General features: G+C 36.2%; 2 protein-coding genes across 2 annotated transcripts; both read right to left on the bottom strand.

The window, feature by feature from the left end:
* Window positions 1–4,238: 4,238 nt before the first annotated feature.
* On the bottom strand, window positions 4,239–5,298 carry LOC135469025 (AP-5 complex subunit sigma-1-like). Its single transcript, XM_064747542.1, has one exon. It carries the CDS (start codon window positions 5,250–5,252, stop codon window positions 4,491–4,493), a length of 762 nt encoding a protein of 253 aa, XP_064603612.1. The 5' UTR covers window positions 5,253–5,298; the 3' UTR covers window positions 4,239–4,490.
* A 1,229-nt stretch (window positions 5,299–6,527) lies between these two features.
* LOC135469183 (F-box/WD repeat-containing protein 1A-like) lies at window positions 6,528–21,156 on the bottom strand. The gene is made up of 12 exons (XM_064747726.1): window positions 21,016–21,156; window positions 19,764–19,992; window positions 14,708–14,894; window positions 14,201–14,294; window positions 13,853–13,990; window positions 13,517–13,635; window positions 12,404–12,509; window positions 11,734–11,877; window positions 11,500–11,618; window positions 10,671–10,781; window positions 10,311–10,389; window positions 6,528–9,425 (listed from the first exon to the last, which is right to left on the bottom strand). The coding sequence occupies exons 1-12, from the start codon at window positions 21,082–21,084 to the stop codon at window positions 9,255–9,257; spliced, it is 1,566 nt and encodes a 521-aa protein (XP_064603796.1). The 5' UTR covers window positions 21,085–21,156; the 3' UTR covers window positions 6,528–9,254.
* Window positions 21,157–21,196: the final 40 nt, after the last annotated feature.

Here is a 21,196-nt window from a genome sequence, read left to right as displayed (position 1 = left end):
CGCTGACCGCAAACACCAGCAGAAGTTAGAACCAAGTTTACCAGTTAAATTCGCTATAGAAATATCTCATACGAAAGTAGAGAGAGTTCGAGTCAGTTCTGACACCATGTTTCGTTACATGGGTGTTATTCAGTATAGACAAATCGAAGAATGACAGAGTGGAGATTCTGATGCTGTGTTCTAGGCTGGGCGGAAATTTTACGCCACTGTTAGTTGCGGGCCGTGTGCAAATATACATATTAAATAGAGATGATCTTTCAAACAACATCGAGTGTGTCACGCAACACACTGACCGGTACGTTGACCTCCCCGAGCAATATCATTTCATGTTGTTTATGTCTACAAATAAAAGATTTTAAGTTGGTTTACTTCTTTGTTTTAATGGTTAGATTTGCTTCTGAATTTGCATAAAGGTGAACTATGGAAATTTAATTCAGTGATAAAAGTGTTATTTTGTGCAGTTTATAGACATCTCTTTTGTTTTTACAATTTTTAATATTTTACACACAGACGCCATTACGTTGAGAGAGAAATATTTGTTTCAGGACGTTCCGATCTGAGCTCAGCGCTATGACGTAATAATACATGTACACTAAACTTTTACATTTGTACGTCACGCAACAATAAGACAATACGTCATATATACGCAGCTTTGCCGTATCTAGGTCAACTGCTATGGCCTAAGCTTGCCGTTGTGTGGTCTAAAATGCATGACCTCTGTGGAGGGAGTAAAACAGAATGGCAGCCTGAAAAATTGCAGTTTTTGTCACATTTTCTTCTTTGGGGGCGGGGGGGGGGGGATAGAATAGATTTTAACACCTTCGGCTTGGTGTTGGTTGTGTAGCCCGATACCGCTGAACCTTGTTTCGTACCTCGTCAAATCCCTCGAATGTTACGCATTCTCGGGATTTGGCTCGGTACGAAGCAATGTTCAGCGGTATCGGGTTACACAACAAACACCGATACGTCGGTGTTAAACCCTTACACATAAAAGTACATGAGGTTTGCGTAATGCACTATATACAGCGTTTACATATACATACACGATGCACTACAATATTGTTTTATGGTGTGTATGCGTATATGGTAACATTCTCCTTAATATTTTCTGTCATGGAAAGGAATAAACGTTCCTACTTTTTTATTGGAATATTTTACTGTTTCTATCGTATTGAAAATATGGTTTCACTGCGTATAACTTATAGACCAGAAATGGAGATTACTTACTAGAATTGTAGTAATAAATTCGTGCCTTTATAAAGGGCTTCTTTTTGATCTAGGAAGAAGGGTTTACAGTTTGTAATCGGCCTTCGGTAGAAAATCATAAGTCTGTTCTTGCTTCTATCCATCTGTACAGTATTGTCAACATTTGAAAGAAGCTGATGGAATAATAAAACAATAATACATGGCAAAAACTGTGATTGTGCTATTGTGAGCTTAAAAACGTTGCCCCCTTTGATCTGAGAGAGCGTATTCAAAGGTTACCATATAATATGGGCCTCCTGGAGTAAATCCCAAGCTGTTTCTTGCAGGTGTTTCTTCTACTGACAGACTATGTGGTTAGAGAAGAATCTTTCTCTTCTCATCCCAAAAACTGTGAAGTGACCCACACAACTTACTCTCCAACTGTTGCCTGAACAAGCTTTTAAATAGACGCTTTGCATTTGGCAATGCACATGGAGTTCATGAACCTCTCAATCATGGAGTTCATGAACCTCTCAATCCCGGATGTCAGATCAACCAAGGGCAGTCATTTGGAATTTCATTTCTTATCAACAGGAAAAAAGTTCTTCATGAGTTTTTCTCGGTGTGTTTTCGTGCACTTCTTCAGTCTGTAAGGCTCTGTTCCTCACCTGCACAATATTTCTGCCTGAAGACTCTATATATATGCATGGCTTGTGGAAATATATGTCTGCAGCAACGAGGTCTGTAGGCCTACCGTACTGAGTAGGGCAAGGATTTTTTATTTCAAGTTTTTGAATTGCTGTTCTACGTATTTTGTCATCTTCAGCAAGCTTTGTACATTACAGCTGAATCTACATGATAAATTTCATCGCCATCAAGGCAATGTTTTGTGAAGAACTATGAAGAAACGTTTTAAGTGGAACTTAGATCTACTTATGTTGTACTGTTACATGTTCTATTACAAACTTCGACGCCAAGCGACACCATGTATTTATACATTTATTTGATGGGTGTTGTGCGCCGTATACTCAAGAATATTTCACTTATACGACGACGGTCGGCATTATATATGGTCGGGGACACCATGGAGTCGAAGTCAGAGATATCAAAGTAATGAATGATGAGTGGCCGCTTCATAGTAGAATAGGAAATTCAAAGGAAATTTACTTCGTTAAAAAATCTTCTAAGAAAAATAAAGTATTTCGCTTGACGAGTGTTTAGTAGTATTCTATCTGACACAGACTTCAAATTGGCGTATTCTCAGTCTATAAGTTCAAATTGGACATCTACACACCTTAAAGTTTATCTCCATATGATTTATAAACCTTAGTCTTGGTGATTGGCCATACTTATACAGATATTACTGATTATGTCAGTGAAAGGGGAGTGGATGCTAAGGTGTATGGCATTGACTGAAAGTATGGAAGTAAAACGAGGGCATGTCGCCATATCATGGTAGGAAAGAGGGATAAACTGGCCTTTCGGTGTTTTAGGGTCTTGATGCAGCAAAACTTTTCCAGTTAAAATGCAAGTTTTCCCTTTTCTCTGTCCATAACATTGTATAATTCTACCATGTTGAGTGTGAGGACATATATATACATGTGTGCTATCTCAGTCCTATATAGGCCAAAGTCCAGGGGTCGCCTGTATGGGTCTCGGAAGCGCTGGTCTTTCAGATAACCGGAAATATGTTTAACACATTTACCGCATGGTGGCATAAATTGTACAGAAAGCCCCCATAAAATTAGATCTGAAATCTGTTTATACTTCCCAGCGTAGCTTTTAAAAATACAATGTGGAAGCTGTAAGCTAAGAACATGACCAACCGATCTTATAGGTAGGATGAACTGTATATATTTGAATTGTCCGGTTTTACTTTTAGGACTTAATCTTTCTTTAAACCCAGCTGTAAGCTTCCAATCCTCGCGTTTCTGTTGCTATATGCATGCAGGTGTGTAAGCCTAAAAATGCCAAATTTGGATTTCCAGAACTTAGGACAAATGTAGGGGCCTACACACAGCTGTGATCAGCAAAGGGATCTACTTGGACGCCAGTAAAAACAATAATATGGTTTTGTATTCAAAAAATCCGAATCTAAGCGTGGCAGCAGTTATGAGTATGTATCTATGGTAAGCCATAATGGGCGTTCCTGGTCAATAGTAAATCGCAGACCAATTTCGAAAATTTATGACAGTTTTTATGACAATTTATGAAAGTTTATGACAACCCACCAAAGATCTACCTGTATATGGAGCATCGTCGATCATGCAGTCGTGGCATGCATACAATTATATTTTACCCCTGGACAATGTGGTAGTTTTTCCCACGCAATGGCGACTGAGGTATAACTGAATTGACCATATTGTTTTCTTGACGCCCACAAATCGTCATCTTACAGGCGGACAAGGTTTCCACGTAGTGACGCCATTATGCATCAGGTTTATTGCCCATCCTTTTTAGGCGGATAGTGTATGATGACCAAGGAAATCATTATGTAACATAACACATATATGGATCTATTTATTCAGTGAGCGATGTATCGGTGTAGGTACTTAAAACTGTTATAAAGCATAAAAGCTATATTTTTTATGTTATCCTTTATCAAGATGGGAGGTGAATATACAAAGTCATATAGGTGCATATAGACATTTAACCAAAACATCACCCACTGAATAAATAGAAGCTGTGATTCATAAAGTTGTTATGTTATCCAATTCAACCTCTAAATGCCACTGAACGAAGTCAGTTATTATGTACATCATTTGAAGTGCGTGAGCTTCGACAGATCGGAACTTAATTATGGGCTATTTGTCAAGGACATATGTTAATTTAGTAAATCAGACTGCTATGTAAATGGGTTCGCAATACAAGAGGAAGGATGGGCCCGGAAGACGGGCTTTTCTGAGCATAAATGAGGACAAATTAAGTATCGAAACAGTTGCTGGTCAATAGCGACAGCTGGCTGAGAGTAGACCCCAGTCTCAAAATTCAGGCACATCAATTCGTTCCATCCATGTCTGAAAATTAAATCCAGATACCACCAACTTCAAAACTAGAATAACTTAAAGCCCTTGGCACCAGAAAAAGCGTACAAATTTATATATTATGATGGTCGGAGAATATACATGCAGGCGTATATAAACATTTTTCATGTATGGATATTACAATTTTGATCTCAATAATTGACATGAACTGAGTTATGCAGAATTTATCATCAACATATGAATGTTCTGAATGGAATTAAACACTTACAAAATACAAAAAAAAAATACACAATTTAAAGTCACTTGATGGTTGATTTTAGATCATCCTTTCATAAGTGTTTCAAGCTCTTTTTCCATCTGCCTGATGACCCTATGGTTCATGAATAACAGAATACCGTTGGGCAAAAATTGTTCCACAACCATGGTAATTCTGTCGCACTTGAGCAAGTTTTCTGTTTGTTGGCCAAGGATTCTGGTATGCTCCTGAAGAAAACGTACCACTAGTTTTAACACACTTTCAGCCATCATCAAATTCTCTCCCTTGTCACAAACCATGGTAAACCCAGAGTTACCTGCCCCTAACCACACAGCCGATTTGTCGTCTTGAAAAAATTTGCCTGCGGGTAGTCGAATAATTCCGTACTCGAAATCAGGAAGAGATTCCTCGTTGTTAAATCTCTGCATATCATCTTCCACAAAGCTACCAGCTACCGCTCGCCTGAACTGATACTCAGAGTGAACAGTCGCCGCGATTCTTTCAACAGTACGTTTCTCTCGCTGCCGAATGTCAGTTGACGACATTTTCCTGGCGGTGGCATCTTCTTTTACAAACTCAACTTGACAGCTGAATTCGACGGCAAATCTCCGTGAATATAGAACTCTACAAGTTCCCGGCAACAGTGTATGTATTATAAAGGCACACACCATCTCCAACTTGTACAACCGTGTAGGCCTACTTGTTTGTACAGTGGCAGCCCTTCTATGGTGGTCCTGCGATCGTGCTGGCTTCGACGCCCACCCACCTGTTGGTAAGGGAGGGAACTCTGGAGACATACACATCTTCTGATATCCAGACATATTCATGCTCAGTCCATCTCACTTTCGTTTAAATTCAATTAATAATAATGTGTCACAGTTAAAGGGCAGAGATTATCTAGTGTTGAGTATTATTGCATTTCTCCACTTTGATATACTCATTACTCATAGCCGCATACCGTAACGTGAAGAAAATTTATACACGTACATGGATGTACATTAACTGTGGTTGCGCCGTTAAATATTTCTCGCCATTCGGCCTGTAAATCTGTATTTGTCGGCGAGACTTTAAGGGCAAAAATTGTTAATAACAGTTCTGTTTCTTGCTGTATCTAATCTCTACACCTCTGGCGAAGCAGACGAAAGCAGTATAGTATTTTTTAATTTTTTATGAAACTTGTTATGCAACTTGCACTTTCGGTGTAAGTACAGTGTAAAGTACTGGTACTTTAAGGGTATCCTGTTTGGTCAGAAAATGTGTCCATCTGTATTTGACTGTATCTTTGTCCCTGTTTTACACAGCACAACCAACCCATCAAAATAATCCCCAGAACACATTGAATATACAGACCATTTCAGGGATATACACGGATTAAATCGTTTGTAATTATTTGGCATAATCATGTCATGCATAAAGACAACGGCATGGACAAGAACATGTAGAACTTTCTAAATTTCAAACTTAATGATGCAGACTATGACACTAAACAAGCATTGTGCAACCCTCCAAGGCACCCTACCCACAATTTTGGAAATTTCGAACAATAACGATGTCAAATTAATCATTCAAAATTTACAGTTTATGTCAGTTAAATTTCTTCAGCTGTTTAATGATATAAAATATTTTCAAAAGCACAGTGGAAAGTGGGGGGGGGGGGGCCCTTCAGGAACACACGTGTTAACGTGATAGTCTATACATGTATGAGAAATATAAAAATGTGCATGCTTTAGTCCATGCCATTGTCTTTGAACATAATTAGATTAATTTTAATTACTTGTGGTTTTATATATTTTGTACACATTCACTGTTTTAGTGACTGAGTGCTTGGGGTTTAACATCATACTTTAGAATTTTTCATTCATATGACTCACTGTTTGATAACGGTTATTTAAGCCTTTTATTGTTGGGCATAAACTAAGATATGTTCAAAACGAAATTGTGGATATCTGACATCAGGAGACCCAGACGATAGAAAACAGGATCCAGGAAGTGCAACCTTGACATTATCTAAATAGGCTACTCAGTTTGTTCTGAAGCCTTGCAATATTTTGCCCCTGGTAGCATATTTTAACACTACAGATACTTAACACAAACATATAGGATGAGATATACAGATTTATTCAGAAAAGCTTTGCTTACGAGACTGCATGGGAAGAAATAGCATGCAATGATATTTGGCAAAATACCAAGTTATAGAAAAGCCACCCTGTTTACCAAGTTAAACTGGTATGCAGTGACTGACCATGCTTGGGTTAGGAGTGGTCTCAGATCTCAATAAAGAAAGGGTTGCTGTTGTAAATTTTCATACAGATTGCTAAAAATCTTTTCCTATTAAGTTGACATAAAACAATGAATGCAATTATACAATGGCCTATACAGCATTTAATGTCAAAGCATATCACATACTTTATTCAGTTCATGACAGATCAAACTAAACGTCCGCAGCAGAATCTATATGCACTCCTTTGGGAATACAAGATGAAAAGTATTGACTTGACCAACAGGACATGAAATAATTTGTGCACCAATTAGCTTGAATAAATTTGTAAGACAATACTGAATTTAAGTCAACTGTCATCAAATTTAATCTCACTTGTGACTGAAAAGTTACACCGAAAATGCAAACAGAAGATGTGTTTTTAAACCAGTTATATTTTACCTTTTAGTCAGCATTTGAATTGCTGATAATTTCTTTTTTGTCCTTAAACTGAAAGCATACTAACACTTGAATTATGTAAAATTCACAACACACAGTACCAAAGTTTCAGAGTTTTCCAACTACACTGGCCACTGAACACTAATTTAGACATTCAGACTCCAGTAAGAAGTACATTGGCTGCAAATCAAGTATAAGCTTAACATAATTTGACAGCCATCACCTTAAATATGTGATACACAGGTATCATTCACTTCATGGAAATCTATAATTTAGTGCTCCAAGATATCAGAAAGTGGTAACTCAGGGAGCAGTGTAGCCTATATGCACACAACACAGTAGATCTAGGTTCTTCTTTCAAATTTCTTCTGGATAACAAATCCTTGCTTTCTCATTTATGTAGTACATGTACTTCTCAGTTATCTGTATACAAGTGCACTAATATCTCATGACAGACAATTCTAGGCAGTCTAGTTTTTAACAGATTTAATGTCAAATGATTTCCACAATGAGAGGCATGGGCAAGGATTGATAACCAGCAACTGAATGACATGACCTGAGGACATGACTTGGCGATGATGGATGGAAAATGAACAAGGAACAGAAAAGAATGTGACTACCAGAATCCCCAATTTGTCTACATGCCACACTTTCCCATATAAACAACTAAATACACATCAATAAATATGAAAATTGAAAGCAAGATTGAATGTTCACACATGCACTATTTTACACCTTAATGTGACAAAATAAACAGAGATCAATGCAACAGGCCACAAAGAAAGGGATATAGTACAATTGAAACTGCTGGGTTTAAACATTCAATGTCATACCATACTTAACTTAAACACAGACCTATGGATAACAAATAACAATAAACAGACTAATTTATTTACTATGTACATATAATAATCTGTTGATAATACAATAATTGGAATAGTGGAACTCTTGACTTTGGTGATTTTAATTTTCACAATAATAAAAGACATGTAATCAATTTTTGACAACAAATAATCAAATCCTGAACTGAGTGAACTACAAGTTTACAACTACTATCTGCAAATGTCAAGCTTTCCACAGCTGTCTATGACATGTCTTCAGCATTTCTGCCTAACCTAAAGATGTGTAAAATTGATCCACGTAAGAACACAGCTCTAAGAAACAAAATATCATGGTGAATTTACATTTCATTTAAACACACCTGAAAGTATTCATCCAGTAATACAGTGTATGTAATCCTAACTACAGAAGCAGTGATTTGCTACAAGATCATACAGGCAGAAATCATTCTGGGTACCTGCCAGCAACATGATAGTGACAGATACAATATTTCAAGCCTGTTGCTTATATTATTACACAGAAAAGAGCACAAATGTTCACAATGGAAAATGTGATCTACAAAGAACTACCTACCAGCAAATTTGGCCTTTGTAGTTGATTAACTTCTTAATATTGAAGTGAAGAATGGACGATAATGTGAAAATTGCTGGAACGCTTGCATTGTCCTGTAAGTCTCCATGAAAAACACATTTAAAGTTTATTCCCCGCACTTTTCACAAACTGCAGCATGACAAGAAATGATAATGTGAGATACTGGGGATTTCAATCTTATAGACTAAGAATTCATCAAACTACAAGGCTACTCTTGTGCAGGGACTGCCCATTCAGAAATTCCAGACAACATCTGAAAATACTTACATACCTGTGCATATATACACATTAAATATCATTCCGTAATGGGACATACGTCAGTTACACATTTTTTTTTTATTTAATTATTTTTTAAACAATCCTTCCACATCTTGTAAAGTACATGTACATGATAAGCACTTAATGCACCCTACACACTGCAAGAGCTGCAAACCCAAAAGAAGAAATCTACTTGTAACAGAAGTGATCAGGATCTGTCCTTCCTGTATAACAGCACGTCAGGCTTGATACAGAGCACGAGTGTCAGTCCACCATACTGTCCACTGAGCTTGAAATTTTCTCTAGGGCTGAATCAAATTCTGCCCATTGCACTAGGTACCTGACAGCTGGATGCGGTAGTGGTCAGCACAAGTTGAGCACAGTGTCATAGCACTTAAAAGTCCAGAGAAGGTGGAGAAGTTTTTATGTAGCCATGCAGTGCTTGGAACTTAAGAACTCCATATTAGGAGGGGGTAGGTGCACCTCATTTAGACACGTATGTGTACGTTCTTGAGGGGGAGCGAGAGGAGCCCTCGGGCACAGGAACATTGAGAAAATCCCAAATAAGAATAGTGTCGTCGTGGGAGCTGCTGACAATTTGAAACTCGTCAAATTGGAGTCTGAAGACTCGGCCAGTATGCTCCTGTAAGTCAAACTAGAAAAATTAACAAAAAAACAAAAAATAAACGATTAATACATCAGGCAGGTACAGTGGCACTCAGCACAATCATTCCTTAACTACGAGTGATGAGCACCACTGCATACATATATTAATGTCATACAAGGCAAATGATAAACAGCAAATTTTAATTTTAAAACAGGTCTTAAAAATTTAGTGACATAATGATTTTTCTTTAGTATCTTCAAGTTAAAAGTCCAATCTCACAAAAGAAATTGTTTACATGTTTAGAAAGATAGAAATGTGAAGTAACTGTAGATAAATATCAAACCGTCTAATATTAAATTTGTTTTTTTAAAATATGTTTTCTTCTATTTAATTATACCAGTTTGACTAACGAACAATTACACATTTATTTTAAAGTTTCAATTTAAAGTTACTTTTTTAATTAAAGAAATTTTGATCGCTGTTAGTATTTGTCAGTAAAATGCCATTACAAATGTAGTAATATCATTTGTGTAAGGAGTACAACCAAGTACTTGTAAATGGTAAACAATTTTCAACAAGAACTTATAAGCTAGAGTGGATTAAGACATCTCTTCATAGTACACTTGATCAAGACTTCATCAAAGTCCATTAACATGAAGGTCTTAAAACAGGTTAGTGGCTGTTCTATATATATATATATATATATATGTATATTATGAATAACGCATAAAATATAATCAAGAAAATGAAGCAAAAAAAAAACAAACAAAAACAAGCAGCTTAGTGCATGAACATATTTTATAAAGCTAGCGATTTATCAAGACGAACATAAAAACATACTTGAGTAATGCAAACAATGATATGATTATGAACATGCAAAGAGTGGTTAGTTGTTAAAGGCAAGTATGTAATTAGGATCATACAAATACTTACCACTAGGGTTCTTAAACACAAGGTTCCAGCTGGTGCTCTTGGATCCAATGCCGCAGCAAGATCCCACACCTTTATTTTTCTGCAAATTGAACAAGATTACTTCTTACAACAACTGTAAACCCTTCTATGATACAAAGTTTTTTTTCCTGTTACATTTTACGAAGACATAAACCAATGATCTGGTCTAATTCTGGTCTTTTTTGCCTGTAAACTTCATCAGCTCAGCTGTATCCTTTAATATTTTACAGTTACACAGCTGTTTTTGTTGATTAAAGCATACTAGTAACTTCTGAAAACATGAGACATTAACTGGTGTATGACAGTTAATATGCAATTGTACTGTTTAATCATTCATCTTACCCATCATATGCACCACTGACTATTCTCTTATTGTCAAATCTTATACAGCGGACTAGTTCCTCATGACCTTCCAATACTCTCAGACATGCCCCACATTCAATGTCCCACAATCTGAAGTAAAGAGAAGGTGGCTATAATAAAATTACTGTCTTCTTTGTTCATTCATCTTTACAGGTGATAAAGGTTTTAACCTGTAAAGTAGATTTTGACAACTCTTTTCACCCATAAAGATAATAAAATATTACCTTTGGTGTTACAACTTTTTACAATAAAATATCAACAAACTTTCCTAATATTAACAAAACTCTCACAATCAGAGAAATTGGGACACGTGGTCATGGATAAAATATTAGGTACATATATTGAAAAAAAAAAAAAAAAATAACCAAGGTTCCGTATTTAACCACATTACACACATTTCGATGCAAAACAACTCCCAAGATGTAAAAAACAAATGTAAAAACAACCTACCTTACAGTAAATTTTCAGTAAGTGGCCTAAAGTTTCTGCATGAAAATTGCATTTTTAGTGTCATAAATGCCACTAAAATATTACATTTGGTGATACAACTTACACTTTTCCAGTAGAATATCATCCTACCTTCTAATCAAACCTCAAAACACCTTTCCAGATAACAGAACTTTCAAAATCTGGCAAAATATGCAGCTTAGTCATGGGCAAAATTTTAGGTCATTCACTCCATTTTTCCACATTATACTGTTGTATGTGGTAGGTGTTTCTCGGTCAATGCAACTTAATACTCTACTTTTTCACATTATACATGTTATGAGGTAAGTGTTTCTTTGCCAATGCAAAACTAAATTCTTACCGAATAGTGTTGTCTGAGCTTCCACTGACCACAAGTCTATCCCTATATTGTAGGCAAGCAATACCACGCTTGTGTCCATTTAAAGTCCTCACAAATTCGCAGGATGATGTGCTCCAAACCTGCAACACACACCACACATTCATTACATCTGCTAATACACAAGACAGCTTTGTCTATTCCTGTAACATTCATAATTCATAATGCTTACTTAAAAAGCAGCATTGATCAGCTCACCTTTATCGTTCTGTCACCAGAGGCAGACACAATGTATTTATCGTCAAAGTCCACAACATTGACGGCAGCTCTGTGACCCACTAGGACTCTGCGTAGGTTGATGTCTGTTGGAGATTGCATGTCCCATACTGCTATTGACCGGTCCTGGAGTAGGCAAAATAACATACTAGATATACGACAGACAGGACATGAATTAATGGATAATAAATATTGATTTAACGGACAGTACTCTTAATACTCAGTTTTCGAGTTGCACCATTACGACAACAGAATGACATCTCAGTACAAAATGACGTCTCCACTTTATGGCATAGTAGTGTTACCTGCCTATCTTTTAACATGATGGTGATTGTGTTCAGCTCAATGAAATGGCAGAACATCATTATTTTTTAAATATTGGGAACTCAAACCAACCAAAAAACTTAATTCAGAACATCATTCTTATCTTTTATCATTAGTTTTCTACATTCTATATACCATCCCATGTTAAAATTAAAAGACTGGCATGACTGTGCCGTAAAGTGATGACATATTACAAAGTGACATCACTCTGTTGTCGAAATATCCTATCTCCAAACCTTTGTATTAGGCTTCACTATACAACAGTTCAGAATTTGGATAATGATTAGCATTTATAATAAAAGCTCATGTTTTAACAATGATATTCTACCTTTGAACAGGTGACCATAATGCCATCATTGAACCTCAGATGGAGAACAGCCTCACAGTGATGGATGAGTGTATTCAGCATTTCTCCACTCCTAACATTCCAAACCCTACATAGAAAAACGTAAATTATCAGCATGGAATTCACAATTCAAAACATCAAACAACATACAAATGTATGAAGAAAATCTCTACCAAAGTTTTGGGGAAAATTTGAAAGCTACAACAGAGGTTCCCTGAAGAGAAACATAAAATTATTATTCACCAAAAGTGTAGATTTTATTTTACCAGAATTATCAGCAGATGGATTTCAGAAAACCAACTAATGTGTATGCATTATTAATATACAAAAAGAAAATTTTGCATTTTATTTCTATACAGTGAAACAATGCTTTACTAATACCTCAACATTTTGCAAATATTTGATACCATGGTAACCATTTACAATGTAAATTTATTCATATATTTACTTGGTTGGTGTTTTATGTTGTACAGAGATTATCTCAGTTATGTAACCGTGACCAGAATTATGGTGAGAGAAAACCGTGCAGAGCTCACGGAAACCAATGACCATCTGCAGGTTCCTGGGAGCCCTGCCTACATACAGATGGAGAGGAAGCCAGCATGCGCTGGGCTTGAACTCACAGCAGCCGCATTGGTGAAAGGCTCCTTGGTTATTGCCATGCACCAGCACACCAACCGCTTACAATGTAAAATAGTGTGTAGCAACAAATACTATCAAATACTGATCACTAGTAAATTGACATGCTAATTTCAACTACCAAGCATTACTAGTTAAGAGGACTAAACCTATAAAAAATATCACTTAAACCATAATCTTGGCAATCATTAAAATTTAATAAATGAAATTTTACAATGTTAATGAAATTTTATAAATGTTAATTTTAGACATGAACAACAATTATTTATCTGACATTTAACAAGGTACTACTGAATATATCGATAATATGACCAGGCTTCACACTGTGTGTTCCTACAAGCCTGATATCCTGATATCTTACCAATTGGTGAAAGTCAAATATATTTTCACAGTTATTCTAGCTGTACATGAATTACATGTCTGGACTGATTTCTCTACAGTGTGATATCAACTGACCTGACTGTGGAATCACTCGAGCCTGATATGATGATATTTTCATCATACTGCAAACAGAGGACTGAGCCAGTATGACCTGTCAACACCTGCACACACTCCAACGAGTTTCGGTCCCAGATCTAAAAACACACCAAGGATTATTTGCTGTTATTTCTGTCAACTATTGGATTGATTTGGTTCATAACAAAATGCCTTTTCCACTTTTCTTAACATATACACTGCATTAATTTTCTGAGCATGGTCACACATCAGCTTTATACCACATATTAAGACAAGAAAATTGCCAAATTTGGAGTCCACGAGCAAATAAAATAAATACCCATACATGTCACTTACCTTTATTGTATTGTCTCTCAAACCACTGACAATTTTTGTATCATCATACTGTAAACAGTACACTCCTTTACTGGTTTCACTTCGACAGTGAATCCGCTGCAATGTATGCCGGCCAGTCCGCCAGTTATTTTCTATTCTCTACAAGAATGAAAAAACCTCTAGTTTGGTATGCTATCTTGTGAATGAGCAAAAGACAATCTTAATGACAAAATATTCTGCAGGATGTATCTTCAGATGTTGTTTCTCAAAGTAGATAACTTAAATATAAAATTTCAAACAACATATTACTTGATGAAATACTGGTTTAAATACATGTACAATATGACATCAACCTGGACTCAATCTTACATCTATATCTTGAATGATTTGTGGATAGAGAGCTCTGTAGAACTTGTGATCCTTTGGCACTTCTCCTTGTTTTGGCTTAAATAAATATTGTCCCCTATAAAACAAAGCACAATAAAAGTATATGTATAAGGAAAAGCCCAAAATCATCAAATACAGGTAGAAAAGAAATTAAACATTACTCTGACATAATGTTAGATATATCATTATAAAACAAAAAATCATACAGACAAACAAAAGTTCATATAATAAGCAGAATGTCAGAGTGAACGATTATGGTTTAATGTCACGTAAGTATATGTCCAAAAAAGGAAAATTGTTCACATATTATAAAACACAACAAAATACCTGAAATTCTTTGACAAGATTTCTGAACTGCTTAACAGCATTAGCCAACTTAAACAAGCTCACTGTTTAGATAAATCCTTATGTAAACATTTCATTCAGGCTAAGCCTGTCTGGCAGAGCCAGTAAACAGTACAGCTGACAAAAGCTCAAGACATGTCTTACCATCCTCTTCTCTCAGCCAGTCCTCGCCATAAGTTATCTGTCCTGACCATCCTCTCTATCAGCTTCTTCCACAGCATTCCCTCTGATATCACTCGGTACCACTCCTTACATACTAGCTCAGCTGAACATAAAGACTTGGCATCCAAATAAGACAAAATGCTTTCTGCTATGTGATCCAGGCCCTTAGCTGAAAAAAAAAAAAAAAAATGTCAAATAATGCTGCAAAAATAAAACTAGGGTTTCAAACTAGGCAATCTGAACAGCTTGGCTCTTTGGCCATAGTTTTATTAAATAAAAGAATAAAATGAAACCTTTATTTTGCATCTTTAAGCAGGTCCTTCTAACTCATCACTGCATCTGAGCAGTGGAAACATGGCAAAAAGGATATGGGGTTTGAAGTACCAAAGTTGATATTCTTGGACCTTGATAATACAGACAGTACATTTTCCTGTATGACTGCAAATCAATCACATGCTGCACTGAAGCCTATGCTTGTCAAGCAAACACACTCCTCGGTATTTTAAAAAAGAATGTGCACAGAAAACTACACGTCCCTGTAATTTTGAGATATTATGCAAACAGGCAGGTACAAACAAGACACAATCTTGGAAAAGCGCTATAAAATCTAATTTACATGTATATAATTAAACATTAAATGGAGTGATTGCACATAATCATGAAGTCTTTTGTCCAATGCTTTTCAGGTTGTCTTTGCTTGGTAAAATTGTGACAATGAAGTCTTGAGAAGAAACTACCAGAAATTTCTATCATTCAGACACTTCTGCAGTTTTGGATGAGAGGCTGTTACTAATAACTACTAAACTTAGGATCGTGTTGGTTTTACACTATAATGCAATAACATACAATGTCATTTTTCTGTCATTGACCATATTTTAGAAAAGTTTTTTTTTGCCTGGACTGTAAAACAATATAAATATGTGGGTTACGTGACAACCAGACATCCAAGATGTTACTCAACAGAGCATATATTTTTCTTTATCATCTGCTTGAAAATCAACATGACAGACTCCACACCAGTAAATCATCACTCAAAGGAAATAGGTCATGTTTTGAAAAACTATAAAACTGTTAGAAGTTATGGGATATATTTTTTTTTACTAAATCTGAAAACTAACACAAAGACTACCACAAAGTGGACAAGGTCAAACACTACTCTTTTATCCTGTTCCAAACCCATTGATTTACCACAATACCAATGCATGATGAGCTTTACCAAGATTACCAGAATGACTGCATGCTGTGATCAATCAAGCCTTGTCAATTAGACAAGTCTGAATAATTGCAATATATCGCGTTATCCCTGTGATCACATTGACCCAACCAGCAGGGACTGGTTTAACAAAACTGTTCCTGGGTTACAGTGTAACATGGTGAAGACGTCGATCTGTCATATTAGTATACGTGAATGTGATTTGCACAGTTTTAACTGCTTTGAACTATATAGGTGTCAGCCTCATATGAATGCCACAGACAGACTTAATGGTAATATCTAATATACCTGATGATGACCACAAAGTACAGCTTTTGGTAGAGTAGAACCATTTCGCAGATCTTAAAAACAGAGGATCAAAGTGATGGAGAAATTATCTCTGTAGTGATAGAAGAAATTTTACTGTCAACAAAGCCTGAGAGCAAAGTCTTGTAAAAGCTCCATGAACCTATGCAGTTATAGACAACCAGTGTTTGTTCTGGACTAAGCCAGAGGGTCCTTGGCTCTTGAGCGAGCAGAGGCAAAGCCATTCAAGGGGTCACATGCCAGTACACATGGCCCATATTGACATCCATCTGACCTGCCTTGAGCAATATCAATAGCTCAATAAGATACTGGCTTGACATGCAGTCCACTGGGTGAATCATTCAAACCCAAAGGAACAGCTGCTAAGAGGTAGAAGCTGCAGAACGGGAGGCAAGCTGCTGCTGCTGTTCCTGATGTAGCAGTCTTACTGACAACAAGTGTCCTCTCAAAACGATTTTACACTTCACATAAAATTTATGAACTTGTACACTTTACCAGAATTATTTGGAATAAGGAATCAACCGAACAAAAGTATGAAACATACGTTCTTCAAAACCTTGCATTGTCAAACTATAATGTATGAACATCATAATGCAGCAATTCAATGAAACTTCATGTTATTATACACACAAAAAAAACCTCTTTTTTAAAACAGCCTTTCTTCCTTCCTAAACAACCTGAAAAGCAACTAAGAAGCACAAAGGCCTTCTTACACATGAGAGGATACCTGTACACGCAATGATGGATTTATTTATTTGACTGGTGTCGCCATACTCACTTATACATACTCGAGTAATATTTCACTTATATGACAACAACCAGCATTATGGTGGGGGGAAACCAGTAAAAGCCCGGGGGGAAACCCACGACATACACACAATGAAGTTTATGCAGTAATCCAGTAATTATGGTAAAGTCAATGTAGGGTACAAATAAGTCCTCTTTTTAAGAAGTAAAAATGGTTTAAAAGATAAGCCTTCATAAGTTCTCAGCAGTCAGCATGACAGATACTAACCTAGCCTGGTGAGGTAGGTCATGAACACCTGTCCAATTTACAACTTCCAAGAAAACCTGTGAAAAGCGTACAAACTTGCCAGTGCTTCCATGTATGCAAGAGATTTGCACCTGAAGGCTCTTGCACAGAGTAATTGTATCATATTCTGCTAATGTAGATGTGGAAAACTTTCTACATACAATCTGTATACCAGAAAATATGAAGTTAAAAAAACTGGGTAAACTCTGACACGCCATAAATCTGGTGAAGTAGCTAGAGAGACAATAAGCCTCTTTAGATAGATGTTTACATAATAAATGTAGCCCTACATGAAAGGTTTACACAAAAATGTGTTTGCAGGAGCACAGATTGAGTCCACAAAACAGAAAAATGATGACAAATCTGGTAAAATTCACAAAGGAACCTGATTATTATTACTCTTCTTGGTTTCCTACATGCAAGTAGGCCTGTGTACAAAAAGTGTTGCCCAACATGAAAGTTTTCTTGATTACAAGAAATACGTAAATTGGGAACATCCATAAGTCTAAAAAAAAAAAAAAATAGTCACAAGATATTGTAGGCTTGCATGCAGGCTTTGTAGAGAAGAAGTGTTTACTACAGAATACAATATCAATCAATCAAAATCAGTCTATTAATCAAATGACATTCACAAAGCCAATAAAACTAAAATCGGTATGATCCAAGGTTTGATCCTGGGTCTCCTGACTTCGATGTAAAAATAAATTCACCAAATTGGCAAAATTAGAAACTGCCCATTAATGTTACCATGGGAATTACCTGCATTCAAATATTTTTTTTTGAAGTTTGTAATTGATAAACCAAGCCTATAATATACATGTAAACTAAATACATAAAGCATTTCAGAGATGCTAACATTCAAATTTAGCATAACGTGAAGTAACAAAAAAAAGACAAGTCACGAATTTTGTACTTTACTATAATTTGCCCAAACTCAGGGCATCTAGGACAGAACATTCCCCCCACATATCACTCTACTTCACATGCATGTAAAACTTGTGCTCAACACATTCAGTAATTTTTGAGACACCACCATTTACAATTATTCTTATAAATGTCAGGAATTTTGTAATTTACAGTCAGCAACATAAACACAGGCATTCATGATTAAACAATCCTCTTGTGTTACTCTGCTTTACAAGAATACAAAATCAGTGCCCACTACATTCCATAATTGTTGATATACTTTCTGTATGATATACATCAACACTGATTCTAACAGACAAAGGAGGAACATGAAATTTGTGATTTATGGAAACTAACACACACAGGGCATCAATAATGAACAACCCTTTGCGTTTTTACACTTCACCTGTATACAAAACTTGAGTTCCATTAATTACGTACCTTTTTGACATACCACACTGAACATTCACCTAAATACTCAATAAAGCCTTGACAACTAAAATATTATGTTGAATTAGGAATCAAATTTAATAAAAAGCAAAATATTAATTATTTATTCAAATGACCTTTAAATATCCCATTCTTCAAATGTTACAAATTACAAATAGAAGGGCAAGATTAGACCAATTGAGTTAAAATACCTTTATCATTTACTTTAACACCAAATGATACAGTACCTGTATTGGACAATGATGTTCAGAATATTACACAAGCATTATTAGAGTTATAAATGGTTGTGCTCAAAAGATTAAGCCTCAAATATTTTACAAATTTTTTAAATGGATCAGGTCAAAACGCACTCTGGCAAGAACGCACTCTACCAAAACACCCTCTTCCCTAAATGTCAGAGGTCCAATGTGTATGCAGTTGACGGTCTACAACAACAACACTGGCTATTCACCGAAAGCTGTGTACCCGTCCCTGTAAGCAACGGTATTTTTGGAAGTATGTGACAAATATCAGTAGGCCTAACTGTGCTATCTTTGTCAGAAATATCAAATCCACAACAGATCGCCATGTTCATTTCTCTATACAACAACAATCATATTTACATGCAATCAGTTTTAAAGTCCAGAAATAACTTTAAAAAGTGTTTTTGTAAAATGGCCATATATATATATATATATATATATATATATATATATATATATATATAACACATATAGAATCCATACAATCTGATCGTAGGCCCACATCGAAGACAATGCATTATATAGAGAGGGCATTTTGGTTGGAGGGTGTTCTGTCTGTAATTCCTTTTTACATGTAGTCAATGCCAGATAGGATGCAGCATTTTAAGGGTAAGGAAGTCCTTGCTGAGCGTAATCAGAAAAAATAAATTGATGGGAAAGGAATTGTATTTTGTTAATCTGTCAAACAAAAAAGACAGGGATTTATACAAAATTAACCTAGCAAGAAATTAAACAAAAAATTCTGTCAAAATCTTACAATTACATCTTACAATCTTTAAGTCTTACAATTATTAATATTAAGTGAAATACCACAATGCCCTCAGTTTTTTCGTACAGCAAACTGAAATGCTAATGAAGCTTTCTAGTATGTATGTACAACAGACTCACCTGGAAGTGCAGAAATAAAATCTCTCTGGAGCATAGGTTTGAGAAACGAGTTAATTTGTCCATGTTGGTAGTGGCACATGCGCGAGAGCAAATGCTCAATGAATGCAACTTGCTCCTGTTCAGCCCACCCATTGAAATAAAGTGTACAAATGTCTCTTTCATTGATGTACTCTGGCGAGGATTCTTTGGGTGGTGTTGATATGCTTTTTATCACTGCTGCACTTTCCGCCTGAAATAAATAAAAATAAACATTAAAACTCATAACGAGCTCATTTTTTACATATTCCACACTGTAAACAGCCTAGCACTTTCTCAGAGATGTCACAAACTCTGATTTCTTCATGAAACAATTGCCATCCATGATATCTCGATGCCAGTCTGTGTGACTAACCAGCTACACAGTGCTCAGCTGGTCACACCGTTAGCTAGACTGTTCTAGACAGATTCAGCACAATTCCCATTTCAAGAATCACAACATTATCAGGCTACTAACTTTCAACTGAAGTTACTGCGGTAAATTTGATCTTCCACTGTTGTTTCTGATGACGTAATAAAGTTCAAATTGTCAAAATGACAAAGTTAATAAATTTTATTTGATTGGTGTTTTACACCATACTTAAGAATATTTCACTTTTAAGATGGCGGACAGCCTTATTTTAGGAGGCAGCCGCGTAGAGCCCAAGGGAATCCCCCAACCATCTGCAGGTAGACCTTCACACATACGACCGGAGAGAAAGCTACCATGAGCTGGACTGGAACTTACAGTAACCACACTGGCCAGAGTCTCCTGGGTCATCGTGCTGCATTAGTCTTACAATAAATCAGTGGACTGTTCTTGAGAGAGATCTTTATTTTATGTGTCTGGCTAAAAAAGCTCTTAACAGAGTTTCTTTGTCATCAAAAGTGTCAAAAAGTGAGCTCATCGTATAACCTTAGGTTTAGTTTAAAACATTCAGATAGTGATACTTGACAATAATGAAAATGAATCTTAATTATTACTTAGTCTATCCATATCATAAATTCTCTACACTATTAACCCACAAAATCTGAACTCTACAATCACACATTGAAGACAACTGTATACATACTCTAGCACAGGTAATCACAACAGCACAGTCATCATTAACAACAGCAGTCAAGTACGCTATTCATCATGCACTTGGTGCTCTATTAGCGAAAGGAAAATGGCGACATTGGCCAACACACAACGGGCGACACCCTCGGCGTTTGGAGGCTCTTAGAGTCAACTTACCCTTTTCTGTTCCGTTCTATGATCTTCTGATGTTCCACATGTCTCCATTGTGCTTTCCATTGACATCATGTTGGCCAAAAAAGCCAACAGTGTTGGGCAAGCCACGAAAGCCCCAAATTCGATGACCGATTTCGCTTTGCCTGTTCGGGAAATTTTTAAGTGACGTCAGACTGTCGCTTGT

Source organism: Liolophura sinensis, chromosome 6, assembly GCF_032854445.1.
Source record: "Liolophura sinensis isolate JHLJ2023 chromosome 6, CUHK_Ljap_v2, whole genome shotgun sequence".
Classification (NCBI taxonomy): Eukaryota; Metazoa; Mollusca; class Polyplacophora; order Chitonida; family Chitonidae; genus Liolophura; species Liolophura sinensis.
The sequence above is the reverse complement of the archived record's forward strand: the minus strand, read 5'-3'. Positions and strand labels throughout refer to the sequence as shown.

Coding starts and splice junctions, on each gene's coding strand:
- LOC135469025 (XM_064747542.1), bottom strand. CDS start 5,252: ATGAATATGTCTGGATATCAGAAGATGTGTATGTCTCCAGAGTTCCCT.
- LOC135469183 (XM_064747726.1), bottom strand. CDS start 21,084: ATGATGTCAATGGAAAGCACAATGGAGACATGTGGAACATCAGAAGAT. Junction 14,295..14,707: donor CTGGCTGAGAGAAGAGGATG/GTAAGACATGTC, acceptor TTTGTTTTATAG/GGGACAATATTTATTTAAGC. Junction 9,426..10,310: donor TGTGTTTAAGAACCCTAGTG/GTAAGTATTTGT, acceptor TAATTTTTCTAG/TTTGACTTACAGGAGCATAC.